The sequence below is a fragment of the Dipodomys ordii genome, unplaced genomic scaffold (assembly GCF_000151885.1).
Source record: "Dipodomys ordii isolate 6190 unplaced genomic scaffold, Dord_2.0 Scaffold62, whole genome shotgun sequence".
Lineage (NCBI taxonomy): Eukaryota > Metazoa > Chordata > Mammalia > Rodentia > Heteromyidae > Dipodomys > Dipodomys ordii.
In genome coordinates this window covers 1,230,939-1,244,710 of record NW_012267278.1, presented here as the reverse complement: position 1 = coordinate 1,244,710, position 13,772 = coordinate 1,230,939, and the positions used below count along the sequence as shown (strand labels likewise).

The 13,772-nt window shown below is 36.7% G+C and overlaps 1 protein-coding gene across 1 annotated transcript in view; it reads right to left on the bottom strand.

Annotated features, from left to right (window-relative positions):
* Positions 1–13,772, bottom strand: part of Ak9 (adenylate kinase 9) — an 87,508-nt gene that overhangs the window by 51,111 nt on the left and 22,625 nt on the right. Inside the window, exons 12-16 of the mRNA XM_013022366.1 lie at positions 13,293–13,324; positions 12,237–12,304; positions 9,573–9,674; positions 9,394–9,483; positions 7,768–7,833 (exon numbers count right to left, since the gene is read on the bottom strand). Coding sequence (XP_012877820.1) covers positions 7,768–7,833; positions 9,394–9,483; positions 9,573–9,674; positions 12,237–12,304; positions 13,293–13,324 — 358 coding nt within the window. The remainder of the gene's footprint in view (positions 1–7,767; positions 7,834–9,393; positions 9,484–9,572; positions 9,675–12,236; positions 12,305–13,292; positions 13,325–13,772) is intronic.

Below are 13,772 nucleotides of genomic sequence, written 5' to 3'. Positions count from 1 at the left end.
AGCCCAGCCCACAATCATCTCAACAAAATGCAGAACAGCGTTGTGACCAGCAACCTACAGCACACAGAAATAGCGATCTGCCAGAGCACCGCTGGACAGCTCACAATCAGTTCCAGGATAAGTAAGTACCCCACAGAGGATGTCTTCCCCCTCCTCCCCCCCCATCCCCCACCATGGAAGAACAGCGCTGGTGTAACCCCCAGAGCTTGACCTGGACTCCTTCCCTTAGCACCTGGGCTACTGGTCTCGTTGAAGCTGGGAATTGTGCAAGTGCCCCCAGCAACCAGTGGGGCACACCCCGCTCACCAGGCTTGACCAAGAGCGCACCTGGAAGACAACTCGAATGTGGCCAGTCCCTGACTGAAGTCAGGAAGTACATCTGTTGCCTCAAAAGCCAGCAGTGGAAGAAGTCCCACTTGTGTGTCCAGGGCAGGAGACCCAGCATCCTATGTCCACAAGTCCCTGGCTGAAGTCAGGAACCGTGCCCATAGGCCTCAGTAGCTAGGGGTGGAAGGAACCCAACCTGTGTATCCTGGGCTGGGCATCAGGCAGCTCAGGCTGCCATTACTTGGCTAAGTCAGGAACTGGAAGCAGGCTCCAGCAACTGGTGGAATATATCCAGCCCACCTGGTTTTGCCATGAGCATTCCTGGGAGGGAGCATGAATAGTGGAGGCTGCCAGTCCTTGGCTGAATTCAGGAACTACTACCTGTGGGTTCTAGCAGGCTGCTGAACAAGCCCCACTTGTGTCTCAGGTGGGAGCCTGAGCTGTCTAAACCACCTGTCCTTGACTGAAATCAGGAACTGAGTGCCTGTCTCAGCAGAGGGTTGTGTCAGCCCACTAGAATCTAAAGAGAGTGAGCCCTATGTGGGTCAGGCTAGCAACTGGAGGTTGGCCCCTCCCACAACAGTACTAAGACCCAGCAAAGTCTCTCTCAGCCATCCCAGGGCTGAGAGCAGGCTTCAACAATTGACCCAAGAACCAACCTAGAACCAAGTGAAGGCAGCCACTTATTGACCAAAACAGTCAGAGTTTGGGATTTGTCTCCAAAAATCCCTGAATCCTCATGTGAAAAATTACAAGATTCATCAACAGCCAAGACAGAAAACTATCCCCAAAGGCCAGCAGCCACCCAGGGAAGAACTCCAGTGAAAGTGAAGAAGAAATGGAAGATAAACACGACATCCAAGAGTTGGTAGGGGCAATGACTTCAATCAAAGCAAGAAATGGTTCAGAAATGTAAAGAACAAAGAAACAAATTATCAAAAGAAATTCAGGATTTCAAATAAGAAATGCACTCAAAATAGAGGCAGTACAGACCTCTTTAAAAGACAAAATTTATACTTTGAGAACCAACATAGTAATAATAAATAGTTCAATTTCTTCCATGGAAACCATAGTTAATAGAGTGAATGAAATGGAAAATAGACTATCAGGTACTGGAGACAAAATGCAGCAACTGGAAAAAAAAGTCACAGATATGGAAAAAACACTCAAAATATGCCAAAGTGAAGTCCAAGAACAAGCAGACAGTGCCAAGAAATTTAACCTTCATATAATTGGGGTTGATGAAGTTGAGGAATATCAGAATAGAGGGGTGCAACACTTATTCAATAAGATTATCACTAAAAATCTCCCCAATCTTAAAAGAGAAAAATCTTACCTACATAACAGAGACATACAGAACACCTAGCAAACAGGATCCCAGGAAGAACACTTCTAGGCATATCATAGCAAAAACGCTAGATTTGAACAATAAAAAAATGATCCTGCATGTGGCAAAAGCAAGAAGGAGTTCTACTACAATGGGAAAAAAATCAGAATCAGTACACTTCTCTCCACACAAACACTGAATGCAAGGATAGCCTGGGAAAGTACATTGAAGCCCTAAGAACCAATAACTGCCAACCCAGACTGGTATATCCAGTGAAGCTAGCATTCACATTCAATGGAGAAACTAAATTTTTAATAGTAAAGAATAACTAACTGAATTCATAAACAATAAGCCAGCACTACAAAGAATATATAAAGAGGGGGATTACAATATGAACAAAACAATCAAGATCAGGGATCTATATCAGACAGATATCACTAGAAGACCACTTAGTAAACACAGGAGGAAAAGAAAGAAGAAAAACGTAGGAAAGCAGGAAAATGACAGGAAACACAATGCACCTCCCTATATTAACCATAAATATTAATGGACTCAATTCACCAATCAAAAGAAAATGAACTGCAGATTGGATCAGAAAACAAGATCCACCCATTTGTTGTCTTCAAGAGACCCATCTCACAGCCAAAGATAAAAACAGACTCCGAATGAAGGGATGGAGGAAAATCTACCATGCAAATGTTCCCAGCAAAAAGGCAGGAGTTGCCATCCTGATATCTGACAAAATAAACTTTTCATTAAAATCAATACAAAAAGATAGAGAAGAACACTACATATCAATACAAGGAACAATCCAAGAAGAGGATACCACCATTATCAATTTCTACTCTCCAACATTGGTGTGCCCAAATACATTAAGCAAATACTCTCAGACTTCCAGGAAAAAATAGATCCAAATACAGTAATACTAGGAGACTTTAATACTCCACTCTTACCAAAGGACAGGTCTACAAAGAAGCCTCTGAATTAAATGATGCTGTATCTTAAGTGGACTTAATTGACATCTAGAGTTATCTACCCAACAAACAACACAGTAAACATTCTTCTCAGCAGCCCATGGAACTTTCTCCAAAACAGATCATATCATAGTTCATACAAAGAATTTAAGCAAATACAAGAGAGTGACATAATTCCTTGTATTCTATAGAACCCTAGTGGAATCAAGGTAGTTCTCAATAACAAACCATACCTAGAAATTACTCAAATATATGGAAATTAAACAGCACACTTCTGCGCAACACCTGGGTCACAGAAGAAATTAAAGAAATCAAAAAGTTCCTACAATTTTATTAAAATGAATATACACCACAAATAAACCTGTGAGACATGGCAAAAGCAGTCCTGAGGGGCAAATTTATTGCTCTCAGTGCACACATCAAGAAAATAGAGACAGGTTGGGGGAGAAAAAAGAAAATAGAGACAGATCAAGTAAATAATCTCATGATGAACTAAAACTGCTAGAAAAGCAAGAAAAAAATGAACCCAAAATTACTAGATGGAGAGAGATAACCAAAATAAGCTGAAATTAAAGAGATAGAGACTAAGAAAACTCTAAATAAAATTAATAAAACAAAAAGCTGGATTTTCAAAAAAAATCAATAAAATTGATGGACCTCTGGGAAGATTAACTAAAAAAAGAGAGAAGACCCAGGTCAATAAGATCAGGGATGCCACAGGAAAAATTACAACAAACATCCAATACATCCAAACAAAGAACTATTTCTAGAATCTATACTCATTGAGGAAGGAAAACCTAGCAGAAATGGATGAATTTTTAGAGAAATACAAATTGCCCAAACTGAACCAAGAAGAAATAAATTAATTAAATAATCCAATAACATATGATGAGATAGAGGAAGTCTTCCAACAAGGAAAAGCCCAGGACCAGATGGATTCAGTACAGAATTCTGTAAGACCTTTAAAGAGGAACTAATACCCATACTCCTCAAGCTCTTCTGAGAAATAGAAACAAAGGGAGCAATCCCAAAGTCAATACCACACTCATCCCCAAACCAAAAAGATTCAAAGATTCAACTAAAAAAAGAACTACAGTCTAATCTTTTTCATGAACACAGGTGAAAACCTCCTCAAAAATTTTTAACATATCAAAAAATCATATATTATGATAAAGTAGGCTTCATCCTAGAGATGCAAGGGTGGTTTAACATCAATAAATGTAATCCATCACATCAACAGACCCAAGATCAAGAATCACATGATTATCTCCATTGATACAGAATAGGCTTCTATTTGATAAAATATGACATCCATTTATGTTAAAAGCTCTAGAGAGGGCTGGGAAGGTGGCTCAGTTGTAGAGTGCTTGCCCTGCATGCACTGTGTTTGATTCCTCAGCACCACATAAGCAGAAAAAGTGGAAATGGTGCTGTGGCTCAGTGGTAGAGCACTAGCCTTGAGCTGAAGAGCTGAAGGACAGTGTTCATGCCCAGAGTTCAGGTCCCACGACTGACCAAAAAAAAAAGAAAAAGCTCTGGAGAAGATAGGAATAGAAAGAACATTCCTTAAAACAATAAAAGCCATATACGACAGACCAATAGCCAATATTATGCTAAACTGGGAAAAAGTACAACCAATTCTCCTAATATCATGAACAAAGCAAGGATGCCCACTCTCTCCACTACCCTTCAACATAGTTCTGGAATCCTTAGCCAGAGCAATAAGGCAAGAAAAAAGGGCACTAAAGGGATCCTCATAGGGAAGGAAGAAATTAAACTATCCCTATTTGCAGATGACATACCTTTTTAAAAAATAAGTTTTTTATTGTGAAAATACTGTACAGAGGGGTTATAGTTACATGAGCAAGGTAATGAGTGCATTTCTTATCAAGCATTGTTGCCTCCTCCTTTGTTTTTCTCCTACCATCCCTTCCTCCCATCTCCACAACTACTCCCCCTACCCACTGCTTAAATTGTAAAGTTCGTTTTTTGATATAGCGTCTTATACATCTCATTGTTGCAATGGATCAACTTGTGTCCCTATTTAAACAATTTGTTTTTTCCCTTCCCTTCTCCAAATTATACCAACATCAAATATAGTGAAAACAGGGGTTATACCGTGGGAGAGGGACATACAAAACAACAAAAAATCACGTGGTACCTTATAAATACATAAGAAACAATATAAAGAAAGATAAAAAACACTTGTGTCCTTATGTTGGGGTTCATTTTGCTTAACATCATCTTATCTAACCTTTTCTGCTTGTCTCAGACATATACTAGTTATTGCAAATAAGGGAAACCATGGAACCTATGTTTCTTTGGGCCTGGCTTATTTCACTTAATATAGGGCTACAGAGGTTGAGCAGATATTATACCTTAACGATCCCTAGAGCTCAACTCCTAGAGCTTATAAACCACTTTGGCAAAGTAGAACTATATGAAATTAACCCATGAAAATCAATTGCCTTTCTGTACACCAACAATGTACAAGCAGAAAGGGAAATCAAGGAAACATCCCATTCAGAATAATCTAAAAAAAAACCTTAGGAATTAACTAACCAAAGATGTAAAGGAACTATTTAATGAAAACTATAAAAGCCTAAAGAAAGAAATCATAGAGGACACTAGGAAATGGAAAGATCTTCCATGTTCTTGGATAGGCAGAATTAATATAGGGAGAATGGCTATACTGCCAAAAATGATATACAAATTCAATGCAATTCCCATCAAAATTCCAATGACATACTTTACTGAAATAGAGAAAACAATCCAAAACTTCATATGGAACAACAAAAGGCCTAGAATAGCCAAAGCAAATTTAGGCAAAAGAAACAATACCAGAGGGATCTTGATACCAGAGTTCAAGCTCTACTATAGAGCCATAATAATAAAGACAGCTTGTTATTGGCACAAAAACAGACCTGAAGACCAAAGGAACAGATTACAAGATCCAGAAATAAAATCACATACCTGTAGTCAGCTGATGTTTGACAAAGGAGCCAAAGACATACAGTGGAAGAAGCATAGCCTTTTCAACCACTGGTGCTGGGAAAACTGGGTAGCCACATGCAGAAAACTAAAAGTGGACCCCAGCCTGTCACCATACACTAACATCAACTCAAAATGGATTAAATACCTTAACATCAAACCTGAAACTCTGAAACTACTGCAGGACAGAGTAGAAGAGACACTTGAACTTATAGGCACAGGTAGGAACTTCCTGAACAGAGTCCCAGGGTCACAACAAGTTGGAGAGAGACTTGACAAATGGGACTACCTTAAAGTAAAAAGTTTCTGCACAGATAATGACATAGCTACCAAACTAGAAAGACAGCCAACTAATTGGGAAAAATATTTACCAACAATATATCAGACAGGGAACTCAACGGACTAATCCACCCAAATTTAGTAAACCATTCCTTAAATGGGCAAGGAAGCTAAAGAGAGACTTCTCAGAAGAAGAGATAAAAATGTCAAAAAAGCACAAGAGGAAATGTTCATCATCCCTGGCTATAAAGGAAATCCAAAGAAAAACAACTCTGAGATACCACCTTACCCCAGTCAGAATGGCCCACATCCTAAATTCAGCCAATGATAAATGTTGGAGGGGATGTGGAGAAAGAGGACCCCTACTGCATTGCTGGTGGGAATGTATACTAATACAACCACTTTGGAAAGCAGTCTGGAGGCACCTTAGAAAGCTAGATTTAAAGTTCCCCTATGACCCAGCCATATTGCATCTATATACAGGCATTTACCCTGAGCAACAGGACCCAGGATACAAGGACACATGCAACTCCATGTTCACTGCAGCACTGTTCAAAATAGCCAACCTATGGAAACAACCCCGATGCCTCACTACAGATGAATGGATCCAAAAATTGTGGTACCTATATACAACAGAATATTATGCAGCCGTTAGAAGGACAAAATAATGGCATTCTCAGGAAAATGGATGGAACTAGAACAAATCATTTTAAGGAAGGTGAGCCAAGAACAGAGAGACAAATGGCATATTGTCTCCATAATTTTGGATTTTAAGTAAAAAATGCAAAGAGATATGACAAAGTAAACAGGACTCAAGAAACAAAGGACCTCCACTCAATTTGTCGTATCATTTCTAGATGACTTTCTTGACCACTTATATGGTATATATAGGTGCACATCTAAGGGAAGCTAGGAGGAGTGCACAGAATCAGAGGGAAACAGGGGAAAATATACAACAGAGGGGCCCATCAGCTGCACTGGACATAGATGAAAATGAACTAAGCAATTCAAGAGCAGCAATGGGGAGGAGGGAATGAGAGGGAAAGAAGGAACAGCTGACACTAAGCAAAAGCAAAGAAATGTACATATCACCTGATGAGAAGAAATAGTTGTATTATCAAAATTCATAGAATTCACAAACATTATAGACCATGATAATGACAATTTGCCTTGTGAAAGTTAAAATGTGTTTGTGACTTTAATTGTCACTATCTCACAATACTGTGAAATTTATGAAATTTATGTAATCACTTAATAAAAATTATTTTAAAAAAGAATTGAAGAGAAAATAATCACCCAAAAGGATGCTAAATATACACGTTGCTAGCTGTTCACTCCATACCTGTTTTCTTTTTCTTTAGTAGCAGACATCTGATTTTTGTCAAGGCCAGCAATGTACTGAGCTTAAAAACTCAAATTTCCTTACATGAGCAGAATTCAGGGAGGAGGGATTTTTTTGGGGGTGCAATTTTCTCTCAACTATGTAAGAAAGTTAACTTAGCTGGATATTGTCACACATTGTCCTCTACATTTTATACTCTTCCTGCTAAGTTCCCTGACATGATAACTAGAGTTCCAGCAGCCATTTTATGAATCAGTTATGGTCAATAGCCACATACCAGCAAAAGGCAGAACAGAAAGAAAGCCTGCCTATATTTCCAATACTTTTCACCAAAGCATTGGACTTGTAGTCTGATTTCCTTTGTTCCTATTTCCTATGTCTAGCTGTTTATAATACAGTAGGATACTTTGAAGATAGAGTAAATTGTATTCTAATAGTATTTTTTAAGAAAATCATTCGCTTCTTCTAAATTCTTATGTGTTATGTACAGTCTAAGAGAGCCAACCTTTACCCAAACATTAGTTTACCTTCTGATTCTGTCTTTAGCTCTTGATTAAAGTCTTCAGAACTCATTTCACTGGTTCCTTTTTCATCTGTGAATCAAACATCTATTAACAACTAAATAACAGTACTAAAGAAACAGGTAGTTAAATTCCCATGGAAGATTGTAGTAAGGGTCCAGAACACTCAGGACTCAGTCCCAATTTTTAGCGAAAATAAGAATTATGACAAATAGTCAAATATGTGATACTACCTGGGAAAAATAACTTGTAACAAAAGTGTGAGTGCTTTCAGTGTATCTAAGTTGAAGAACAAAATAAAATAAAAAAAATAATCAAGACAACTCTTTCTGAGGTTGACAACAATCTGAACTCTCAGAGCAAGGACTCTCTCAGAGCCATGGACAGGGAGGGATGTCATTGTAACTGGAGATACTGCTGACTCTCCCAGTTTCACGTGGACCACTTCCTCACAGAAGGAACTGCAGGGGAAGGTGCATTTTGTAGACCAGTGCTGGGAACTGAATCAACAACAGAGCTGGGGATCCTGGCTCCACTTGATTGTCAACATTTCAATCTATAGGGCTGCCTTCTGTGATGAGTCTGTGTGGGGAGGGGGAGGGAGGAAGGAAGGGAGGGAGAGTGTACTTGTGTGGTGTATTACACATGAGTTTGTGACAGGGCCCAGTTTAATTACTACTAGGCTCGAAACAAGCTGCAGGAAAAACACATAGGTATAAGCCAGTGAATCAATAGGGCGAGCCAAGTGTTGTCTCCTTCAAAAAATCAACTCCACATTTTGTATCCAGACAAAATATAGATGCACTTTAAAACTGTGTACAAGGTGGGCAGTCTGGCTCAAGAGGTAGAGACTGAGTTCAAACTTCAGTATGGCAAAGAAAGAAAAAGAAAAATGTATGAGAACTTTAAATCTAAAATAAAACTAAAGAAAACAAATCAATACATGACACTAAATAATTATTAAAAACTATGAAAGATACTTGTAAATAATCTTGGTGTGATTTAGGAAATCATCAATTTAGAAAAAGTTATGTCTTATGTCTATATCTATTTATATTTTTGCATAAGACTATAATTTGAGATGAGTTTTTAGGCAAAACAATCTCATTGTTACTTTATATTCATTCAATTGATGATGGTACTTATGTCAACACACTGTTGACAAGAAGTTGAGTGTCAGTGGCTCACATCAATAATCTTAGCTACTCAAGAGATGAACCTCAAGGAAATAATACTTCAGTTGCCAGCCTTGGCAGAAAGTTTGCAAGACCCTTCCCAATGGATAGCTAAGCATAATGGCTCATGCATGTCATCCTAGCTATGTAGAAGCCTGAGACTGAATAAAGCTCAGGCCCAGGTAAGGCCAGATGGAAAAAAAGAAAGCAAAAAAGAAGGAAGGAAGGAAGGATGTTAAGCTCCAAAAAGCTGGAAGTGGAGCTGTGGCTTAGTGGTATAGCACTAGCCTTGAGCAAAATAGGTTAAGCACATAGCTCAGGCTCTGCTTTTACAAAATAAGTTTTTTCTTCGGAAGTTTTCAAGTTTAATAGTAATTTTAAGCTTCAATAACAGGGTCAGAAGTAAGTAAATCGAAGTAAGATGCATATACATTCTATTGGCAGTTCATGCTGTTACCATCTTTAGTTTCTTGACTGTCCAGGGTATTTATTTTGATTTCTTCAGAGACTTCTGCCGACACGTCTCTAGGAAATTCCTGAGAAGGTGCTGTAGCAAAAGAATAAACTTTATCAGAGAATATAATTCCATTAAGAAAGGGCTGGCCAATAGCATCAGCAGGGCATTTCTCTCTGTACCTTCTTCATAAGGCAAAGACTGTAATTCTTCTTTGTTTGCATCTACTGCCTCTTGAAATTCTTCCGTCTCCTTTTTCTCAGCTACTTTTACTGGTGTACCAACTAGAAGAAAATAATTGGCTGTGTAGGAAAAAATTGCTTGGGGCCCAGCAGGCAAGTGAAGTAATTGGAAGGCTCTGTTTTAAAGTCAGAAGACCTGGGACTGAGTTTAGAATGTCACTTAGGACAGTGGGCTTGATCTTTCTGTCTCAGTTTCTAATAGGTAAAGGAGGATCGTTAAATTTAAAGCATTGTTGTGAGACTTAAATGGTTGTCGCACAGAAAACCAGCTCCACATTAGCTGGTATTCTCTGTTTTATTATGTGTTTTTTATGTTAAAACCCTTGCAGTATTCTACATCGGCAAATTATATTTTAAAATATATTGGAGTAAAATTCAACCTTAAACATATTCCATATTTAGCCAGGAACCAGTGGCTTACATCTGTAATCCTAGTTACTCAGCAGGCTGAGATCTGAGAATCACAGTGAGAAGCCAGCTCAGGTATATAAATCAGAGATACTCGTACTTTCAATTAACCAGCAAAAAGTAGAGGTGTGCCTCAAGTGGTAGAGCATCAGCATTGAGAAAAGAAGCCAAGCAAGAGTACAAGACCTGGAGTTCAAGCCCTAGTATTGGCACACATGAAAACAACGACCGTGTTTTAAATTTTAAGAAGGATTAACTATATTGTCAGATTGAAAAAAACAACACTCATCTTAAAAAAGAACAGAAGGAAGCTTTTCAGTTTGCAGCATGATGATATCTATTCCTATATTTCAGTAAGAAAAAGCAATTTGTGAAAAGCTTCAAAGTCTAAGATTTTTGTGCCATAATTTGATGTGAAAGGAATTACTGCAGATTGTAAATGCATTGAAGATCGTGGCTCTTCCTCTTAAGAGCCTGGCTAGCTTCCACTTAGTATCCAGACACTTCAGCATTTCTGCTCCTATTACTGTCTGCTCCGTTTCATAGATAGATAGATAGATATTTGGCTTCAGGTTTTTACTCGTATACTTTTTTTTTTTTTTTACTAAAATGTTAGCACCACAAGGACAGGAGCATCATGTGTCTTGTTTATCTCTGTACCCACAATGCCTAGATTCATGTCTAACAGAGCTACTGTAAAAGACGCTTGATATCCATGGGAAAGTGGCTCCAAGGAGACTGCCACTGGGAAAAGACCATGCCTGCTTAGTTCACTGTGGAACTGCAGATGTTTGATCTATGTTTTTCCCTATAAACATCGTCCAACTTGTTAAAAACAAAAATTTTCACTTTATCGCTTAAATGCTCTTGCTTTAACTTGCATTTTGGTGGCACCATTTACTGTTTGAAAGGTATAATTTTTTCCCCAAAATTAAAGCCGTGGAAACAATCAATCTCTCAATGATTTAAACAGAGTGAACAATAAGGTGAAACAGACTGAGAGCTTTGCTGCATCTACTGAGCTGTGTAATATATGTGTGAGCATTTAACTTTTTTGTTTTTGAAATCTAATTTTGCTGCTTTAAAAATGGCATTTTTTTACCACACTTAGTCAAAAAATACATATAATAAATTTGTAAATAAGGTGGGCTTACTGTACTCAAGGGTTTGTTGAATTAATTTATTAATTCATTTTTTCCAGTCTTAAAATAATTTGAATAACAAGGCATTTTAGTAGTCTGTATTTCTCAGTATTTGTCATGTCAGTAAGTCCCCACCTTCAATTTGTAAGTTATCTATGACTAATTTTTAAATTTTAGCTTTCATTTTGAAGATAAAATATTGACACAAATTTCATTCTACCTCATCTGCATGATCTTTGAGTGGCATGCAGGCTGAGTGCTGCTCTTGTTGGTTTTTTGTAATCTCTTGGGAACCATGTTGGATTCTTTTACCTGCTCATAGACTAGTCTTCAAGGACAGAATGATTAGGCAAATAATGTGTTCTGGTCTGGCAAAAATCAACATTGCCATGTAGAAAGCAGTCTTTTTTTTTTGCTACTTAGATAGTTTTGAGCACAGAAAATCTTAAGAAGCTCCACAATTCATGTAAAAAGCAAGAGAGAGAGTGAGAAAAAAATGATTGCAAATTCTGATTGAGCACAAAAAGATTAGAATAAACCAATTACAGTTATGAATCAGAGAAAAATTCTAACAAATGTTACAAGAACAATAGTGTTATATACATTTAAACATTAATACATTAATAGATTAATATAATTAAAACATACAACACAAAATTAATAATTTATAAGTGTTAATATTAATTAAATTATTAATTATAATAAATTATGCATATTGGTAAATTATAAGAATAATCTATCATGACCAAATAAAATTTATTTAGAAATTTAAAAATAGTTTAATGTTGGAAAATGATTGCTCAAGTTGATAGGTCAAAGAGCCAAAAATTTTATGATTATCTTGATAGATGTCATACAGGTAGTTTTCAATATCCATTCCAGATTAAAACACTTAATCTTATGAAGAAACACTAGCAAGAAACTATCACTGTCACTATTGAACGCTATTCTAGAACTCCTGGTCTGAATAGTTATTCAAAAAGGAAATCAACAACAACAACAAAAGAAACAAAAAAGGAAACAAAATATTTTAAAAATATGCTTAAAACTTTACTTCTTTTCAAAAGATATGACTGGCTACCTGGAAAACCCAAGAGAATTAAGTAATAAAATCTTTCAGAACTAGAAAATGAATAAGGAAGTTAATAGAAAGCTAATAAGTTACTTAGTTACAAATCAATATGTAAGAATCAAACAGCCTTCTATCTACTTGTACTAACTAGTTAAAAATACTATAGAAAAAGCATTCCATTCAAGAATTACAAAAAGGTAAAATATCTAGAAGCAAACTTATTAATATAGAAAACTACAAATAATATAGGAAATTACAGCAGGTTATAAAAAAAGTCAAAAATCAGGATAAAAAATAAACAGTTCATGTGTCTGCACTAGTAGACTTAACAGTAAAAATAAGAGTCCTCTCACATTATATAAATGGTATATTATAAAATTACTATATAATATTAACACAATCCTCCCATTTGGATTTGTTGAAGAGTTTGAAAAAATTCTACAAGCATCTCCACACTTAGTTCAGGTCCTGGCACATAGTAAGCACTCATTTTGTGGAACAAATAGACTAGTAATCAGAAATAGATGAAAATAAAATGCTTTGCAGGAGATTTTTGCATTACTATATTTAAAATGCATTATAAGGATTTCATAATTATTATAATGAATGCAGTAGTATAAAGAAAGATCAACAGATAAGTTGAGAAGTTTACATACATACACACTCATAGTAAGAAAAAGTTGGCATCTCAAGTCTCTAGTGAAGATAATTTAGTAAATGTTAATTGAAATTTTGGCTCAGCATTTAGAAAATAAACAAAATTGGACGTCTATAAACACAATTTTTGTAATGAATACATCTTAATTAGGAAAAGGAATTATTTCTAAATGAATGTTATTTTACATACCCTATTAGGTCACAATTAATCATCACAAATGTGAGCAGAGAAAAACGGCAGGTGGAGAAGCATATCAAATGTGTAACAGGATAAGTTAGTTTCCTCTATGTGCTTTTTCCCCTTGAGAAACATAGAGGATAAAAGCAGACATTTATATGAGTCCTAGTTACTTGCTCTTTATCCAATTCTGGGCAACTTACATAGTTCCTTCTCTAATCCTTAGTTTCTTTATCTACAAGAATTGAAGATTAAGACATATACCTACAGGTCTTCTATCAGTATTGAATAGGACATGCAATTAAATTAGCAGAGATTCAGCATGTAGTAAATAGCCAGTGAAAAATAGACATTGTTACATACATAATGATAAACACTTTCTTAAGAATCTTTGGAATTGGGCTGGGAGTGGCTTAGTGGTAGAGTGCTTGCTTCACATGCATGAAGCCCTGGGTTTGATTCCTTGGTACATATAAACAAAACAAAAAAAAAAAAAGTGGCACTGTGGCTAAAAGTGGTAGAGTGCTAGCCTTGAGCAAAAGAAGCTCGGGGACAGTACCTAGGCCCTGAGTTTGAGCACCAGGACTGGCAAAAAAGAAAGAAAGAAAGAAAGAAAGAAAGAAAGAAAGAAAGAAAGAAAGAAAGAAAGAAAGAAAGAAAGAAAGAAAGAAAGAAAGAAAGAA